The 20,714-nt window shown below is 41.8% G+C and overlaps 1 protein-coding gene and 1 long non-coding RNA gene across 2 annotated transcripts in view; both read right to left on the bottom strand.

The window, feature by feature from the left end:
- EPS15 (epidermal growth factor receptor pathway substrate 15) overlaps positions 1-20,714 on the bottom strand; it is a 113,761-nt gene that overhangs the window by 36,828 nt on the left and 56,219 nt on the right. Inside the window, exons 12-13 of the mRNA XM_074961753.1 lie at positions 14,562-14,647; positions 9,891-9,963 (exon numbers count right to left, since the gene is read on the bottom strand). Of these exons, the coding sequence (XP_074817854.1) occupies positions 9,891-9,963; positions 14,562-14,647 (159 nt within the window). The remainder of the gene's footprint in view (positions 1-9,890; positions 9,964-14,561; positions 14,648-20,714) is intronic.
- LOC141992969 (uncharacterized) lies at positions 4,318-5,947 on the bottom strand. The gene is made up of 3 exons (XR_012640703.1): positions 5,875-5,947; positions 5,394-5,778; positions 4,318-4,800 (listed from the first exon to the last, which is right to left on the bottom strand). It is a non-coding gene; the product is annotated as an uncharacterized LOC141992969 (long non-coding RNA).

Here is a 20,714-nt window from a genome sequence, read left to right as displayed (position 1 = left end):
CTGCAGGTGGGGGAAGTTTCTGGGGATGGATCTGCCACAGCCACTCCTTGCAGGGGAGGAGGAAGTCCCATCCTCTGCTGCCTCCAGCCCAGCCGGGACTAGCAGCCGATCCCGGCTCAGGGGAGGAGCCACTGGCTGAGGTGTCCCCAGCCCTACGGTGATTTACCTCTCCACCAGCTGCTCTGGGTGCCTGAAACAATGTATCTGCGCAGCTAGGGAGTGGTGCAGGACTGCTCTTGCAGCTTTCCTTTGCTTCCCTGTCAAAGTCATTTTTCTGCAGGGAAGCAAAGAAATCTGCAGAGGATATGAATTCTGCACATGTGGTGCAGAATTCCCCCAGGAGTAACCTCTGAAACAATGCCTTTGCTTAGATGCAACAAAAATTAGCACATAGCTGCACAGAATGTAAACTCACAGTGCTTGCTCTGAACAGTTACTGATCAAGAACTAAAAATATGTATGACTCTAAATAAATGAAATGTAAGCATTAACATTTCTAATGTGACAAAGAAAAATGTTTATTTAAAACTAGAGCAGAATTCCCATCCCAGTCCTTTCAAAAAGGGACACCACCAATTCACATATTACTACATGCTTTTTAATAATCTTAGTAGCGACAGTTCTATGTAATCACTTACACATCAGCTATAAATATACTTAAAAATTAACTTTTCCATATCTCCATCTATTTTGCAGGAACAAACAGTCTGACTTACATGTAGAGAGTTCAAAGTCACACATGTATGATGCATAGTCAAAGCAATGCAATTTTCATACAAAGATTTAATTGTGCATTTTGACAATATTTGAAATAACTTTTATTTTTGTAACTCTTAGCTCAGAGACTGAGTGAAGAGAACAGATGCCTAGTTTGTTACATCAGATGGTTCAGTGACAAGTTCTCCTAGCAATTGATACCTACTGTCTTGTGATCTCAGAATCAAGATGGAAAATCTCTTGGACATTATTTATCAGAAACACTAGACAGGCTCTGTGGAGCCTGTCCCTCAAGCGTGCATGAACCCTAGCATCAGGAACTTGTCTCCTCAGTGCAAAAATCAGCACTTTCCAAACCTCCCAAACCAACAAGACACATGTCTTTACTGAGTGATCTATTAGCTCCAGAAAGTGAATCAGCACAGTACCAGTCTTCATGTGCTGGAATGCATTAAGGGCCTAGGGAGGAAACAGAAAAGTAGAGCAGCCAGACAGAGAAGGCATAAAAGAGGGGAAAGAACAAACGAAGGGAGATGAGACGTAGACAAATGAATAGAGTTCAGCAGTACCATTTCAGTAATAGATAAGGATTCTTTTTGATTTCTTCAAATTCCATTTGAAGTGTGGTTCAGTCTCACACTGATAACTGGAGCTTTCCATTGTTGTTTGTTTCCTCCCTACTTAACATCCTCCTCCTCCGCCCCAAATTTCTGCACTGGCTTCCTGTCTACTTCAAATTCAAACTCCTTATCCTCTCCTACAACACCAGACTCATTTACTCACTAATGCCTATCACTCCTTCTGCTGATTCCAATCTTCTCTCCTTATGTCTTTTCCTGTGGGTATGTCTACACTACGGAATAAGGTCGAATTTATAGAAGTCGGTTTTTTAGAAATCGGTTTTATATATTCGAGTGTGTGTGTCCCCACAGAAAATGCTCTAAGTGCATTAAGGGCATTAACTCGGCGGAGTGCTTCCACAGTACCGAGGCTAGAGTCGACTTCCGGAGCGTTGCACTGTGGGTAGCTATCCCACAGTTCCCGCAGTCTCCGCTGCCCATTGGAATTCTGGGTTGAGATCCCAATGCCTGATGGGGCTAAAACATTGTCGCGGGTGGTTCTGGGTACATATCGTCAGTCCCCCCTTCCCTCCCTCCCTCCCTCCGTGAAAGCAAGGGCAGACAATCGTTTCGCGCCTTTTTTCCTCAGTTACCTGTGCGGACGCCATAGCACCGCAAGCATGGAGCCCGCTCAGGTAACCGTCACCGTATGTCTCCTGGGTGCTGGCAGACGCGGTACTGCATTACTACACAGTAGCAGCAACCCATTGCCTTGTGGCAGCAGACGGTACAATACGACTGGTAGCCGTCCTCGTCATGTCCAAGGTGCTCCTGGCCGCGTCGGCTGGGCGCGCCTGGGCAGACATGGGCGCAGGGACTAAATTTGGAGTGACTTGACCAGGTCATTCTCTTTAGTCCTGCAGTCTGTCCTATTGAACCGTCTTATGGTGAGCAGGCAGGCAATATGGATTGCTAGCAGTCCTATTGTACCGTCTTCTGCCGAGCAGCCATGAGATGTGGATGGCACGCAGTCCTTCTGCACCGTCTGCTGCCAGCCAAAGATGTAAAAGATAGATGGAGTGGATCAAAACAAGAAATAGACCAGATTTGTTTTGTACTCATTTGCCTCCTCCCCCGTCTAGGGGACTCATTCCTCTAGGTCACACTGCAGTCACTCACAGAGAAGGTGCAGCGAGGTAAATCTAGCCATGTATCAATCAGAGGCCAGGCTAACCTCCTTGTTCCAATAAGAACAATAACTTAGGTGCACCATTTCTTATTGGAACCCTCCGTGAAGTCCTGCCTGAAATACTCCTTGATGTAAAGCCACCCCCTTTGTTGATTTTAGCTCCCTGAAGCCAACCCTGTAAGCCGTGTAGTCAGTCGCCCCTCCCTCCATCAGAGCAACGGCAGACAATCGTTCCGCGCCTTTTTTCTGTGCGGACGCCATACCAAGGCAAGCATGGAGGCCACTCAGCTCACTTTGGCAATTAGGAGCACATTAAACACCACACGCATTATCCAGCAGTATATGCAGCACCAGAACCTGGCAAAGCGATACCGGGCGAGGAGGCGACGTCAGCGCGGTCACGTGAGTGATCAGGACATGGACACAGATTTCTCTGAAAGCATGGGCCCTGCCAATGCATGCATCATGGTGCTAATGGGGCAGGTTCATGCGGTGGAACGCCGATTCTGGGCTCGGGAAACAAGCACAGACTGGTGGGACCGCATAGTGTTGCGGGTCTGGGACGATTCCCAGTGGCTGCGAAACTTTCGCATGCGTAAGGGCACTTTCATGGAACTTTGTGACTTGCTTTCCCCTGCCCTGAAGCGCATGAATACCAAGATGAGAGCAGCCCTCACAGTTGAGAAGCGAGTGGCGATAGCCCTGTGGAAGCTTGCAACGCCAGACAGCTACCGGTCAGTTGGGAATCAATTTGGAGTGGGCAAATCTACTGTTGGGGCTGCTGTGATGCAAGTCGCCCACGCAATCAAAGATCTGCTGATATCAAGGGTAGTGACCCTGGGAAATGTGCAGGTCATAGTGGATGGCTTTGCTGCAATGGGATTCCCTAACTGTGGTGGGGCCATAGACGGAACCCATATCCCTATCTTGGCACCGGAGCACCAAGCCGGCGAGTACATAAACCGCAAGGGGTACTTTTCAATAGTGCTGCAAGCTCTGGTGGATCACAAGGGACGTTTCACCAACATCAACGTGGGATGGCCGGGAAAGGTACATGACGCTCGCATCTTCAGGAACTCTGGTCTGTTTCAAAAGCTGCAAGAAAGGACTTTATTTCCAGACCAGAAAATAACTGTTGGGGATGTTGAAATGCCTATATGTATCCTTGGGGACCCAGCCTACCCCTTAATGCCATGGCTCATGAAGCCGTACACAGGCAGCCTGGACAGTAGTCAGGAGCTGTTCAACTACAGGCTGAGCACGTGCAGAATGGTGGTAGAATGTGCATTTGGACGTTTAAAGGCGCGCTGGCGCAGTTTACTGACTCGCTTAGACCTCAGCGAAACCAATATTCCCACTGTTATTACTGCTTGCTGTGTGCTCCACAATATCTGTGAGAGTAAGGGGGAGACGTTTATGGCGGGGTGGGAGGTTGAGGCAAATCGCCTGGCTGCTGGTTATGCGCAGCCGGACACCAGGGCGGTTAGAAGAGCACAGGAGGGCGCGGTACGCATCAGAGAAGCTTTGAAAACCAGTTTCATGACTGGCCAGGCTACGGTGTGAAAGTTCTGTTTGTTTCTCCTTGATGAAACCCCACGCCCCTTGGTTCACTCTACTTCCCTGTAAGCTAACCACCCTCTCCTCCTCCCTTCGATCACTGCTTGCAGAGGCAATAAAGTCATTGTTGCTTCACATTCATGCATTCTTTATTCATTCATCACACAAATAGGGGGATGACTACCAAGGTAGCCCAGGAGAGGTGGTGGAGGAGGGAAGGAAAATGCCACACAGCACTTTAAAAGTTTACAACTTTAAAATTTATTGAATGACAGCCTTCTTTTTTTTGGGCAATCCTCTGTGGTGGAGTGGCTGGTTGGCTGGAGGCCCCCCCACCGCGTTCTTGGGCGTCTGGGTGTGGAGGCTATGGAACTTGGGGAGGAGGGCGGTTGCTTACACAGGGGCTGTAGTGGCAGTCTGTGCTCCAGCTGCCTTTGCTGCAGCTCAACCATACACTGGAGCATACTGGTTTGATCCTCCAGCAGCCTCAGCATTGAATCCTGCCTCCTCTCATCACGCTGCCGCCACCTTTCAGCTTCAGCCCTCTCTTCAGCCCGCCACTTACTCTCTTCAGCCCGCCACCTCTCCTCCTGGTCATTTTGTGCTTTCCTGCAGTCTGACATTATTTGCCTCCACGCATTCGTCTGTGCTCTGTCAGTGTGGGAGGACAGCATGAGCTCGGAGAACATTTCATCTTGAGTGCGTTTTTTTTTTTCTTTCTAATCTTCACTAGCCTCTGGGAAGGAGAAGATCCTGTGATCATTGAAACACATGCAGCTGGTGGAGAAAAAAAAGGGACAGCGGTATTTAAAAAGACACATTTTATAAAACACTGGCTACACTCTTTCAGGGTAAACCTTGCTGTTAACATTACATACATAGCACATGTGCTTTCGTTACAAGGTCGCATTTTGCCTCCCCCCACCGCGTGGCTACCCCCTCAACCCTCCCCCCTCCCTGTGGCTAACAGCGGGGAATGGGCTGTTTCTGTTCAGCCGCAGGCAAACAGCCCAGCAGGAATGGGCTCCTCTGAGTGTCCCCTGAAGAAAAGCACCCTATTTCAACCAGGTGACCATGGATTATATCTCACTCTCCTGAGGATAACACAGAGAGATAAAGAACGGATGTTGTTTGAACGCCAGCAAACATACACTGCAATGCTTTGTTGTACAATGATTCCCGAGTACGTGTTACTGGCCTGGAGTGGTAAAGTGTCCTACCATGAAGGACGCAATAAGTCTGCCCTCCCCAGAAACCTTTTGCAAAGGCTTTGGGAGTATATCCAGGAGAGCCGCGAATGCCAGGGCAAAGTAATCCTTTCACATGCTTGCTTTTAAACCATGTATAGTATTTTAAAAAGGTACACTCACCGGAGGTCCCTTCTCCGCCTGCTGGGTCCAGGAGGCAGCCTTGGGTGGGTTCGGGGGGTACTGGCTCCAGGTCCAGGGTGAGAAACAGTTCCTGGCTGTCGGGAAAACCGGTTTCTCCGCTTGCTTGCTGTGAGCTATCTTCTTCGTCCCCAAAACCTGCTTCCGTATTGCCTCCATCTCCATTGAAGGAGTCAAACAACACGGCTGGGGTAGTGGTGGCTGAACCCCCTAAAATGGCATGCAGCTCATCATAGAAGAGGCATGTTTGGGGCTCTGACCCGGAGCGGCCGTTCGCCTCTCTGGTTTTCTGGTAGGCTTGCCTCAGCTCCTTCAGTTTCACGCGGCACTGCTTCGGGTCCCTGTTATGGCCTCTGTCCTTCATGCCCTGGGAGATTTTGACAAAGGTTTTGGCATTTTGAAAACTGGAACGGAGTTCTGATAGCACGGATTCCTCTCCCCATACAGCGATCAGATCCCGTACCTCCCGTTCGGTCCATGCTGGAGCTCTTTTGCGATTCTGGGACTCCATCATGGTCACCTCTGCTGATGAGCTCTGCATGGTCACCTGCAGCTTGTCACGCTGGCCAAACAGGAAATGAGATTCAAAAGTTCGCAGTTCTTTTCCTGTCTACCTGGCCAGTGCATCTGAGTTGAGAGTGCTGTCCAGAGCGGTCAAAATGGAGCACTCTGGGATAGCTCCCGGAGGCCAATACCGTCGAATTGTGTCCACAGTACCCCAAATTCGACCCGGCAAGGCCGATTTAAGCGCTAATCCACTTGTCAGGGGTGGAGTAAGGAAATCGATTTTAAGAGCCCTTTAAGTCGAAATAAAGGGCTTCATCGTGTGGACGGGTGCAGGTTTACATCGATTTAATGCTGCTAAATTCGACCTAAAGTCCTAGTGTAGACCAGGGCTGTGATAGGCTTTATGCCTTCAATCATGTTGCCCCCATGCTAGGAATACACTTTCCTACCCTCATCCACAGAACTTCCTCTCTTAACAATCCATCACTTCCCTTTCTCATCAGTAATTCCCACAGGCTCCCTGTCCTGAACTGTGATCGTATTTAAACCGTAACAGCTTCAGGACAGGGCATTTGTCTTAACTCTTTGTAAAGAGCCATGTAGATTTATAGCACTATGTACACTTTTAATACAGGTGATTAAAAAAAACAGAATTACCACCATATACTTCTCCTCTAGTGTTAAAAGGGGAAGCCAAGACAGAAGGTCATCAGAAGTTACACCTTTCCTTACATTTAAAAAACTAAGGCAGTACTAAAAAAGCAATGTTTCAGAGTTCTGGAAATTGAAATCCAGAGAACTATTCAAGGCATGGGCAATGAAATGAAATCTTGTACAAACAAACATTCTATAGATTTCACTGCATTATTCTACAGGAAATGGCCTTTCTTTGAATGACAGAAGGCATGGTACACTCAGGACTGGCCTTTGGGATACACAGGAAGGATATACCCATTTTGGAAGCTCATTGTCATGGGCCTTTTTTTCCTTAATATATAAGACTAGCCATTTTTGTTGCTGAAAACCTTAAAAACAAACTGATTGCTACATCTGGAAACCTGACTCAGTTTTTTTTCCTAACAGTCAGTCTTCCATCACAACAGCCCAGGGCTGGCACTAAGGGGTGTGTGAAGACCACAAGTCAGGGATCTCTCCATTTTGAAAGGAAACCCTGGAGGCTGGGTAGCTGCCCAGAATGTTGGTGACAGTATTAGGGCCAAAACATAAGTTGCTTCTCAGCCAGCTAAACTGGCTCCTCTGTTGAGAAGCCAATGTGGAATCTGGCCATGGAAAAGGTGGTCAGTGTGGTGAAGAGAAGTGTAGTCTAGCACAGCGGTTCTCAAACTTGACTGCACCATGACCTCCTTCTGATATCAAAAATTACTACACTACTCTGGGCGGGAGAGGGCCTAAGCCCTGTCACCATGTGTGGGGTGGGGTGGGGTGGGGTGGGATGGGGTAGAGGGGCTTGGGCCATCCCAGATTCAAGTCCTCAGGCTTTGGCTTCAGCCCCAGGCAGCAGAGCTCAGGCTTCGGCTTCAGCCCCAGTGAGTCTAACGCTGGCCCTGGCAATCCCATTAAAATGGAGTCGCAACCCACCTTGGGATCCCGACCCACAGTTTGAGAACCGCTGGTCTAGCATACTAAATTTGGAACTTGTTCTACTCCCATCTCTGACACAGACTCTTTGGTCTGACAAATCATATAGCCTTTTAGCACTGCAAATGTTTCCCTTGAACTATCCTGACAAACATCCCATATTTGTTTGTCTGGGAGAAGTGGACAGTTATTCTGCCCATATATATTAATACTTCTGACTATGCTGGATTCTATGGATAATTAATCTGTCAAATTCAGTGCAAATCAGAAAAAGAAAGGCATAACATGCAACAATGGCTGGAAGTTAAAGAGATACAAATTCAAATTAGAAATATGGCACTTCTATTTAAACAATGAGGGTAATTAACCACTGGAACAAACTACCAAGAGAAGTAGTGGCATCCCTTGAGCTCTTCAAATAAAGATTGCAATCCTTTCTGGAAAACATGCTTTAAATCAAACATGTTTCTAGGCTCAATGCAGGAGTAACTGGATTAAAAATTCTATGGCCTGTATTACACAAGCGGTCAGACTAGATGATCTAATGGACCCTTCCGGCCTTTCAGTCTAGTTATTCATATTTTTAAATTGCTGCACTTCAGCAAAACAGTGTTTTTATTGATACTTGATCTAAAATTCATTCCCATTATTGTTGTTTAGCATCTTTTTATATACACCCAAAAAATGGATTCTTACTGCAGAACAATATTTCCCAAGACTTCTCCACACCTCATTCAGCCAAAGCAGAAATTGGGGATGTTTGAGAGATAGTTTGTCACCACAGAAATAATTTTGGTGGCACAAATACTGGAGAGTGATATTATGAAATGAGTCAGAGAGAAGACAGATTAGAAAGTAAAAAAACTCTGGTACACAGTCAAATATCTTGGTCAACAGCAATACAGGAGCCAAAACACAAAACAGGCATGACAATTTAGTGACAATCTGAATTTGTTACCTTTGTTGTATGTAGCTCTAGAAACACTGGCACACAAACTTTATCAGAACCCAAACACCAGCTCAACAGCACTAAAATTCATATCACAATCACAACGGCTGCCTCTGATCAGAGGAGGAACAACGAATAAGCCACCATGCAGGCCCACTTGATCTTTACATTGACAGAATCTCAAAGCAGTTGCTTGCAGTATGACTGCTTTAGACAATGTCAGTTATTACATTTGTCTTGCATTACCTCTTGACCTCAAATACTAGATGCACATAATACACTTAAGTAGTGTGATATTCTGTTTTCTTAACTGGAATTAAGAGATCAAAAAGTTTTAATTTAGCACTATTTGCCTCCTTTTCAAACAAAGCCAGGAATTCAGTCTTGAGCAAACACACACACACATAAACCATGAGATTCCAGCACACACCATACAAAATTATTCCTGATGTGTGTCAGACATGAATATTCATGATAGTTTTACTAGATTATTAAAATTTTATTCCATTCACGTGAGTAGGCAGATTTAATTAATGTATTTGGTATAGCAAACTTCTATTTGACATCTTGTTGCATATTCATTTGGCTGTCATTGTTACTGACGTGCCAGGATATGAATTATCTCCTGAAAGGTCATGCAATTAATTACCACCCAGTCACAAGGAGCATAACATAAAATAGGTAAGCAAAAATTCATAAGACAGTTGTTAGGAAGACACGCCACATTTTACTTAGGTTCAGAAAATGTAAGAAAAATTTCCACTATTTATTCTCTATCAAACGTAAACTAAGCTTTTACTGTCCACTGGTAATCCAAAAAGTATTTAGATTATCAGGAGTCATGCTGCAGATTTTTAAATGCAGCAACTCAAGCTGCTTTTCACTTAACTTATCACTTAATTGAAAAATAGCTTTGCAGTATTTAATACAGGTCTTGGCTGACTATAAGCACCTTAAACCCTGGCATCTAAACTGCCTAGATTAGGTCTTTATTCATAGGAAACAGCAACAACATTTGAATTTGCTGATCCTATGGAAAGATTGTCATAGTCCCTTTAAAGTAAAACTATTTAAAAGGATATTTAGACTTTAAAAAATTCACCATGGAGCAACAAAATCTCCCCAACTAGGGATTTACTGTGACTGTCATGAAGTGGTACTATATGGTAGAAATCCATTTAATTTGACCAGTTTATTAGTCTTAATTTGCATGGCATTGAAATATCTTCACTGGTTTGTGAAATGCATATATTCTCACTCTCTCACTTTTTTTTTTTTTTTTTTAAAGGTAATTATTTTTTAGCCAACACCAAGTAAACGGTACATGATTTGGCTTAAAGACTCTATTATATTTCTATAAGAATGAATGAACACATGCACCAAAAAACAGAAGTGAAATATGAGAAATTCTACAGCTCATTTACCTGGACCTCATTTGTCCTCCGTTTGATAGTATCCTCTTTCTCCTTCAGTTCCTGTTCCACATTATTCTTTTCCCTAGAAGACCAACAAAATATGCAAGAATACTTAAGAACATCAGTTACAGCAGGTACACTTATCCAGCCTCCTAATCCTGTCTCTCTTTTTAAATACATAGTGAAACATTAAATAAAGAAAAAAATTTAGGGTGTCTCTGTTCCTTAAATTATTTACAAAGCAGATGATTATATATATATCTGCCCAGCATAAAAAAGCCTTCTCATTGAAGAGTGGTTAGGTGAAAAGAATAGCTCAAAAAAGGAAGGGGGGGTGGTGGAAATCAATGAAATACTGTCTTCAGTGATCTCACTGTTGCCATGGAGCAATTGTCTAATGAAGACTGCTGGGAAAAGTGGGAGGGATTGCATCAGCTTCCATACATTTAACCCTTGGAAACACAGGTAAAACAACTAGGAAACAATTCACAGCACCAGGTAACCAAGTCATTAGCTAGTAAGTTTAGCTGTACTCAAATAGTTTTTGGTACCGTTTACTGAGAAGTTTAGAGACAAAGCAAAAATGCTAGTTTGACTTTAACCAGATGAACCCAGAGACCCCATACAGATATGTGCTGTGTCACATCAAATCTGCTTCTATAGAAATATATTCAAGATTAAGGAACAGTGATTACTGATAGCTGGACAATGATCACTGATAAATTCATAGCTATCATTGATAACAACAGTAATTGAAAAAACCCAAGTCAGACAAAATATTTCCTTTTTAAACATATAAGCAAGTGTTTATTTCTGAGCGAGAAATGCAACTCTCCCTTTGTTTGTGGCTGTACAATGACATCCCAGGCTTAACAAAGCAGTTTTTGTTAAAGTTGTGTATAAATTAAGTTATTTCCTCAATAGATGAATTTATTTTTACTCTGGATTTTTTCTTTTTACATTTGTTAATTCTAGAACACATACAAACAGAAGAAAAACAGAAGCTTACCTTCCACTCCACCTCCCTACACTTATTTTTTTAATCACAGAGACAACACTGGAGTAGGCTTGAGCAATTATTTATTGGGGCTGTCAAGCGATAAAAAAAATTATGCACAATTAATCGCATGATTAAAAAATTAAGCGCAAATAATCACACTGTTAAACAATAATAGAATGCTTTTTATTTAAATATTTTTGGATGTTTCCTACATTTTCAAATATATTGATTTCAATTACAACACAGAATACAAAGTGTACACAGCTCACTTAATATTTATATTTTATTACAAATATTTGCACTGTAAAAAACAAAAGAAATAATATTTTTCAATTCCCCCATTGCAGGTCCTGCAGTGCAATCTTTTTACCATGAAAGTGGAACTTACAAATGTAGAATGTATAGAAAACCTGCATTCAAAAATAAAAAACAATGTAAAACTTTAGAGTCTACAACTCCACTCAGTCCTCCTCCTTGTTCAGTTGATCATGCAGACAAACAAGTCTGTTTACATTTGCAGAAAATAATGCTGCTCCCTTCTTGTTTACAGTGTCACCTGGAAGTGAGAACAGGCATTTGCCTGTTGTAACCGGCACTGTTGTAGCCGGCATTGCAAGATGTTTACGTACCACATTCACAAAAGATTTATATGTTCCTTCATGCTTCAACCACCATTCCAGAGGACATGCATCCATGCTGATGATGGGTTCTGTGCGATAACGATCCAAAGCAGTGCAGAACGATGCATGCTCAATCTCATCATCTGAGTCAGATGCTATCAGCAGAAAGTTGATTTTCTTTTTTGGTGGTTTGGGTTCTGTAGTTTTCACATTAGAGTGTTGCTCTTCTAAGACTTCTGAAAGCATGCTCCACACCCTCTCCCTCTCAGATTTTGGAAGGCACTTCAGATTCTTATACCTTGGGTCGAGTGCTGTAGTTATCTTTAGAAATTTCACATTGGTACCTTCTTTGCATTTTGTCAAATTAGCAGTGAAAGTGTTCTTAAAACGAACATGTGCTCGGTGTTCAATCTGAGACTGCTATAAAATGAAATAAATGGCAGAATGCGGGTAAAACATAGAGCACGAGACATACAATTCTCCCCTAAGGAGTTAAGTCACAAATTTAATTAATGGACTCTTTTTTTTAAACGAGCATCATCAGCATGGAAGCACGTCCTCTGGAACACTGGCTGAAGCATGAAGAGACATATGAATCTTTAGTGCATCTGGCATGTAAATATCTTGCAACGCCGGCTACAACAGTGCCATGTGAACACCTGCTCTCACTTTCTGGTGACATTGTAAATAAGAATAGGGCAGCATTATCTCCCCTAAATGTAAACAAACTTGTTCTTCTTAGCAATTGGCTGAACAAGAAGTAGGACTGAGTGGACTTGTAGGCGCTAAAGTTTTACATTTTGTTTTTGAGTGCAGTTATGTAAAAAAAAAAAATCTACATTTGTAAGTTGCACTTTCATGATGAAGAGATCGCACTACAATACTTGTATGAAGTGAATTGAAAAACACTATTTCTTTTATCATTTTTACAGTGCAATATTTGTAAAAATTAATGTATAGTGTTCACTTTATACTTCGGATTCTGTGTTGAAATTGAAATAGGTATATTTGAAAACTTAGAAAAACATCCAAAAATATTTAATAAATTTCAATTGGTATTCTATTGTTTAATAGTGCAATTAAAACTGCAATTAATTGTGATTACTTATATTGTGGCAGCATCTAGAGCAGTGATACAAAGACTGTGGCTCTCAAGCCGAAAGTGGCTCCTGCAGCTCTTTGCAGCACATGATATTAAAACACTGATTTAATTATTAACCAGTCTAAATTATTAGACAATCAGGATGTTTTTACTATGTTATTAACCAATTGTAGTTGATAAAATAATAATACTTGGTCAGTCAGTCATTTTGCTGAGAGAATTTGTATATTTCCCCATCAGACTGTTTAAATATGAATATATAGTATTACAGTAAATCAAACAATGAATTCACCCTACTGTGGCTCTCTGGGGTAATGCTGATGGCTAATTTGACTCCTGAACCACTGAGGTCTCAGTATCACTGATCTAGAGACTTCACTCAGGATCAGGACCTGATTCTACCAGCTGAAGCACAACACACATAAGGACTGTTCAGAGGAGCTAACACTCTGCACAGTCAAAGAACAGCATGTGGGAAAGGACTACAAAATACAAGTGAAGTGTCCAGGATGATCTGGCATGCATTTTATTAGTTTTTTTTTTTTTACTAATGTGTTTAAAAATTAATTTTAGTAAACAGGCAAGGATGAGATGGTGAGTAAGTATGAGGTGAAGGTGGAGAGAGGAAAACAGCAGGAAAGGAGAGAAGGATTGTGAGGAGCATGTATGGCAGAAAGAGTAAGGATGGCAGTGAGAAAGAGAGCCAGAAAGAGGGGCAGGAAGAAGTTGGGGCAAACCATCAGGTCAGACTATAGAAAATAATATCCAGACATCTCATCTTGTGGCTTCCAGAGGCTGAGAGAGAGTATATGTGGTTTGTGTGTGCAACTCTGCCAGAGACTGGAGGAAGTAGTCAAAACAGGGGCCAAAACAGGGCATCACTATACTCCTGATGGCTAGTGGGGAAAGTCTCTGTTACACCTGGAGAATGGCTCCACCCCCTGGAGGCCCTGCTCTGCTTCTCCCACACATGCGGATGGGGAGAAAAGGGGAGGCTTCTCAGGCAGCTCCCCCTGCCCATGTTAAGAAGCGGTGATGGCTGGGTCTGTCACTACCCCAGTGCTCCTTCCAGATATTTTAGATAAACTCATCTACCCACGAGGTAAAGGAATGCCTTAATTAACAGCAACAGGTTGTTTCCAATCCCTCACTGGTGGTGGTCCCATTACACCCCCCCCCCCCACACACACACTTTTTTAATTCCACAACCACACTCCCTTTCCTGAATCCTCACCTCTCCACTAACTTAGTCTGGATACTACTAACAAAATAAGCGCTTACGGTCTATTGCACAAGTTCTCCAATCTTGGGGTTATGTACAAAGACTGCCTGGTAATTCTGCCCACCCTCTTTACTTCTACAATCTTTTCTTAAAATCTTGATAGAAACCCTTTATCATTACAACAACTGTTCCACACACACACACACACACACACACACACACACCCCTCTCCAAAGAATTCCATCTGCTTTTCTTCTGTGGTATTTATAATAAAACTTGTCAGCTTAGAAGTTCACACAAATTCAGAGCTTGTCTACAGATTAAGTGTACAAATTCCAGGCGATCATCTTAATAAAGGTGCATATGTATCCTACTTTCTACTGAAAGGACAAGTATCAAGCAGCACAAGACAATATGCCTATGCTCAAGCCTCTACTAGCCAACAGAAAGAAAAAGGAAAATTATAATTCCCCTTTCCGCACACCAGTAATAGTTAAAATCTTATGTTGCACAAATTAATCTAACACCTTTTAGACCCAACAGAAAACCATGGCAATATGATGTCAGCACTTCAACCAAGAGCGACCATAGTGAATCTAACAGACAAAACAGCATATGCTAATAGTTTACTCAATTACAATTAGGCTTTAAAAATATCAAATTCTGTTAAAAAATACTAAAGAAACCATTTGTGAGTAACTAAGATATAAGATTGATGTAGTTCTCCTTTACCTACCTCTGCAGATCAACTATCTCATTGTTTAAAGTATCAAGCTCTTTAATTGCAGAAAAATCTGCCACCGGAGTCAGTCCTAGAGAGTTCTGTAAAATAGAAAATAAATACCTTAATTTAATTTATAGACTATAAACTAGACTGACTTAGTATTGAGCTCTAGCTGACAAATAAAACGTACACTTAATTCTAAGCCTATTCTTATAGAACAGCCCCTCTCCACCACCACTACAGTGAAACTCTTATGAAAACCACCAGAACTTTCAACTTGCTATTACAAAGTTTGGCTGAAATAAAGATTTAGTGGGTGTACAAATGGTACTGCATTTTGCAGACCTATTTTATTCCATGACCAAGATGCTTAATACTACCACTGTACTGCCAATGGAACAGACCTAGAGAAAATGCTTCTCAGTCTTAAGTAACTACCAGTAAATTTTGGAGCAACAATGACGGGCTCAGGAAAAAGTGGTGTCCACTCCTGTTTGGGCAAGGAGGAGGAGATAGTGGTGATGTCAAGGGGACCTATCAGTCTAACCAAAGGCACTATCATGATAATTAAGTCAAAGATCTGATTGATGTCTCCGAATTACAAATTAACACAACCCAAGCCAATACAAAAATTAGCAACTGTTTCTAATATATAAAGGCTTAAAGATCAAAGACTTCAAATAAAAAAAAAATATAAAACACTACATTATTCACAAAATACGACTACTGTCAAACTATATTGTCTGCCATAATTCAAACACTTTTGTTTCTCCTGCAAAAGTGTGTTATTGCATGAACTCTTCCAGAGAAGCTCAGAACCCTTATTTTAAGCCTTGACATGCAAAAACCTTCACATATACTTTACTTTTAAAAAGCTATTTGATAATTAATGCTGAGCTAGTTTTCTATTAATGATTTTAGTTTTGCTATTAATTTAAAATGATATTTCCGGCTCACCTTTTAAGGTTTGCAGAAGACTATTGCTTGGAGGATAATTGAAATTTGTATAATAGCTTATACATACAGGGACACTCAGAAAAATTTATCTGAACGAACTAAAGGTATTAATTTAAAGTGAACTGGTTAAACTGCATTAAGCCCTTGTGTTAACATACTTATTCAGAATTACAGTATTTTGAATTAGGTTAATCTTAACTCACTTTGAAAGTAAATTAAAATGAAGTGGATTAAGGCCCCTTTAATTCTGAATAAGTATCGCCACACATTGGCTTAATGCAGTTTAACAAATCCATTTTAAATTCACACTTTCAGTTAATTCAGATTTTTCTGAGGGTCTCGATACAGACAAACCCCAAAGCATGATGCTTTGAGCGGGACAGCAAGGCCACCCCACACACACACCCTGAAGTGGTGGCTCCTGTCCTGAGGAGCTGGGGCTGGCTCCCCACTTTGATAATTGTGACCTGGCACATGTGATCTCAGTGTCACTCAGCTTTGCCCTGCCAATCTCTGTCATCATGGATGAGCTGCTGAACCAAATCTGAGTGAGCTCTGTTGCCCCCAGGGCCTTCTCTCTGCACCAGGCCAGGAGAAGAGGATGTTTGCTTAGGCCAGGACCCAGTGATAGGTTAATCCACCTAGAACCTCCCTGTAACCCACCATCTGGGAAACGCTAGACTAGAGAGACCAAAGACTGCAGCCATGCTTTAGCAAACATTGTATTAATTCTAGGGTACCCTATTTGCATATGGAGGTTTCCTACATATCCCACTGGTTTCCTTAAACAGGACTTGGATTATCTCCTTATTCATCCCAAGAATAAAATTTTCTGCCCAAGAACAAATACAAAGCTGTGAAGTGTAACTTCGTAAGAGTCATTTTTAAGTGCAGTCTCATCTAACACAAGTAATAGGGCAACTTTTAGCTTTGAAGTTTTAGGACTCAATATTTTAGAGCCAGAAAGAATAAAATGATGTTCACTTTGTTAACATTACATAAAGTCCTGAACAACAGTAACTTGCAAGAGCAATCATATATGCAGGGGAAAAAAGTGTGTACATAAACCTAAATAGTCCCTGGCCTAAAATTGGAACCATGCATTAGCTAAATATATTTTCTATAAAGAAATGAAAACTGCATGAAATTTTGAATAGTAACATATGGCAATTAGAATGCGTTCTCTTGCGTGTATGATTTTTTTTTTTTAAATTGAGAAAATAAGAGCTTGCGTTTAATTTCAGTTCTATTCTGAAAAGGGACTTAACACAGCATTGTGTAGTTCCTTGTTCATAGTGTTCCAGTGACTCCAGATCAAACATGCTAAACTTACAAGAAAAGTGTTTTTTTCTAAATTCACAAACTCTGGTCTGGTAGTGCCCCCCTCCCTACCCCCACCTCCTCATGCATCACCAGTTATAGAGATTCCTTTTTTAAACTTTATTTTTATTGTTTTGCATATAAAATATTAACGTAACGTAACGAAACAAAACATACATAAATACATGCACAAGTTGGAAATACCATATAAATAACAAAAAATTCAATGTACATTATTTGTAAAGCCTGGGAAAACCACAACAAACCAACCAACCAAGAAAACCTGAACCTGTAGGGGACATGCAGGGCCGTTATACAGATTCTGCAGGCTAAATTATACCAAAAAGAAAAGGAGCACTTGTGGCACCTTAGAGACTAACCAATTTGAGCATAAGCTTTCGTGAGCTACAGCTCACTTCATCGGATGCATACTGTGGAAAGTACAGAAGATGTTTTTATACACACAAACCATGAAAAAATGGGTGATCACCACCACAAAAGGTTTTCTCTTAATAGCTTATTACCAGCAGGAGAGTGGGGTGGGGGGAGAGAAAACCTTTTGTAGTGATAATCACCCATTTTTTCATGGTTTGTGTGTATAAAAACATCTTCTGTACTTTCCACAGTATGCATCCGATGAAGTGAGCTGTAGCTCACGAAAGCTTATGCTCAAATAAATTGGTTAGTCTCTAAGGTGCCACAAGTGCTCCTTTTCTTTTTGCAAATACAGACTAACACGGCTGTTACTCTGAAACCTGGTTTATACCAGTAACTGAACTGAAGTGTAATCCAGCTTGACTTTCAAATTCCCAAATGGAGCTGTTTGGCCTGGCAGCTCGAAAAGCAAACCTCTTTTTTCTTCTAAATTGCACATATTTGGTATGAGAGCGAGTCAAAGACAAATTCAGAACCCTTCAGTGCTGTTGTTACACTCTAACTGCACACACTTTTTGTAATGCTTATAAATTTGGAGATTAGAGAATAGAATCAGGTAGAGTCAGTATTAGGTAGAGTCAGGCAGGGTACAATGGTGGTGTTGTCCAGGTTTGGCCACACAAATGTGGCAATTCACTTCAAACCGGACATGAACATAAGAGCGGCCATACTGGGTCAGACCAAAGGTCCAGCTAGCCCAGTATCCTGTCTTCCAAGAGTGGCCAATGCCAGATGCCCCAGAGGGAGTGAACAGAACAGATAATCATCAAGTGATCCATCCCCTGTCTCCCATACCCAGCTTCTGGCAAGCAGAGGCTAGGGACACCATCCCTGCTAATCCTGGCTAATAGCCATTAATGGACCTATCCTCCAGGAATTTATATAGTTCTTATCTAACCCTGTTAGAGTCTTGGCCTTCACAACATCCTCTGGTCAAAGAGTTCCACAGATTGACTGCATCATGTGAAGAAATACTTGCTTTTGTTTGTTGTAAACCTGATGTCTAAATGAAATTAATAGTGACCCCCTAGTTCTTGTGTTATGAGAAGTAGTAAATAAAACTTCCTTATTTACTTTCTCCACACGAGTCATGATTTTATAGAGCTCAATCATATCCCCCTTTAGTTGTCTCTTCTCCAAGCTGAAAAGTCCCAATGTTATTAATCTCTCCTCATACATAAGCTGTTCCATACCCCTCATCATTTTTGCTGCCCTTTTCTGAACCTTTTCCAATTCCAATATTTCTTTTTTTGCACACAGTATTCAAGATGTGGACGTACTATGGATTTATGTAGAGGCAAAATGATATTTTCTGTCTTATTATCTAACCCTTTCTTAATGATTCCCAACATTGTTAGCTTTTTTGACTGCTGCCCCACACTGAGTAGATGTTTTCACACAACTATCCACAATGACTTCAAGATCCCTGTTGAGTAGTAACAGCAAATTTAGACCCCATCATTTTATATGTACAGTTGGGATTATGTTTTCCAGTGTGCATTACTTCGCATTTATCCACATTGAATTTCATCTGCCATTTTGTTGCCCTGTCACCCCATTTTGAGAGATCCCTTTGTAGCTCTTTGCAGTCTGCCTGGGACTTAACTATCTTGAGTAGTTTTGTATCATCTGCAAATGTTGCCACCGCACTGTTTACCCCCTTTTCCAGAACATTTATGAATATGTTGAATAGGACTGGATCCAGTACTGACCCCTAGGGGCCACCACTATTTACCTCTCTCCATTCTGAAAACTGACCATTTATTCTCACCCTTTGTTTCCTATCTCTTAACCAGTTACCACTCCATGAGAGGACCTTCCCTCTTATCCCATGACACCTTACTTGTTTAAGAGCCTTTGGTGAGGAAACTTATCAAACTTACCAAAGGCTTTCTGAAAATTTAAGTACATTATATCCACGGGATCCCCCTTGTCCACATACTTGTTGACCCCCTCAAAGAATTCTAGCAGATCGATGAGGCATGATTTCCCTTGACAAAAACCATGTTGCCTCTTCCCCAACAAATTATGTTCATCTACGTGTCTGACAATTTTGTTCTTTACTATAGTTTCAACCAGTTTGCCCGGTACTGAAGTCAGGCTAACTGGCCTGTCATTGCCAGAATCACCTCTGGAGCCCTTTTTAAAAATTGGCGTCACATTAGCCAAGGACATGCAAGGCCCCTGCAGCTCTAAGACTAGTGTCTCTCAAATCCAGACTTTCGGTCATAATCAAAATGCACAATTGTTTTTCACAGATGAGGATTCCCAGTGAACTAGGATTTCTGATGGCATTTGAACTCATTCAAAAACTGAAATGAATACTTTTTAAACAGTTCTTGTAGGCTGCAGAGCAGCGCACTGGTAGCCATGTAAGTCTGCTGTAAATTAGATCAGCCCCAGGGATCCACCCACACAGAACTCATGGCAAGATCAGAGCTTTACTTGCCTTTTCTCCACGGGGGCAATCAATTCAAAAGCCCTTCCATTATCTCTGACCTCTTTAGAGGTTTGAAGATGTTTAAGGGCCTGGATCCACCCTGCTAAAAGACCTTTAAAGCTTTTTTAGAAATGGCTGAGGAGATGATGGATCTTGAAAGGCACTCGCCTCTCTCCAAGACACAGTATTCCATCAAGTCTCTTCTTGAGATCCCCTCTAAGAACAAAATCCTCCTCTAATATTAAGAGTTGACTAATTGACAGATCTCAAAAAGCTGTTTTCAGTGGGGAACTGTCACAAAGTAGGGGTGACTCTAGGGGGGTTCTGCAGGGATTGGTACTATGCCCAATACTGTTCAATATTTTCATCAGTGATCTAGAAGTAAATATAAAATCACTGCTGATTAAATTTAAGGATGAGACAGAGTGGTGGAGAGATATATACTGAGAAGGACAGGGCAGTCACATACAGCAATCTGGATCACATGGTAAAGTGGACACATTCAAAATTCATTTTAATGCAGCCAAATGCAAAGTTATAACTCTCGGAACAAGGAATTCAGGCCATACCTACACAACAGGGGACTGTATCATGGAAAAGGATTTGGGGGTATTGTGGACAAGCAATTCAACAGGAGCTCTCAATGAGATACTGTGGCAAAAATAGCTAATGAGGTTTTTGGATATATAAACAGTGGGGTAGTGAGTGATTTTACTTCTGCATACAGCACTGGTGAGACCAATACCAGAATACTTCATCTAGTTCTGGTGCCCACGTCTCAAAAAGGAAGTTGAAAAATTGGAGAGATTGCAGAAAAATTAACCTATTACATCACCTACTCTCTTCCCCCAAGAAACCAATTATATTAATTCTTAATGACAGCGACGTTAGTAAAGGTAGAACTCTCCCAGGAAAATGATTACTTGTCAACCCATTCCTTTCTTCTACCCCAACAGTGAGTCATGCTTTATGATTATGCCTGTTGACACTCTCGTAGCAAAAAATGTCATCAC

Source organism: Natator depressus, chromosome 8 (assembly GCF_965152275.1).
Source record: "Natator depressus isolate rNatDep1 chromosome 8, rNatDep2.hap1, whole genome shotgun sequence".
NCBI lineage: Eukaryota > Metazoa > Chordata > Testudines > Cheloniidae > Natator > Natator depressus.
Note: the sequence above shows the minus strand (reverse complement) of the source record. Positions and strands in the feature narration are given on the sequence as shown.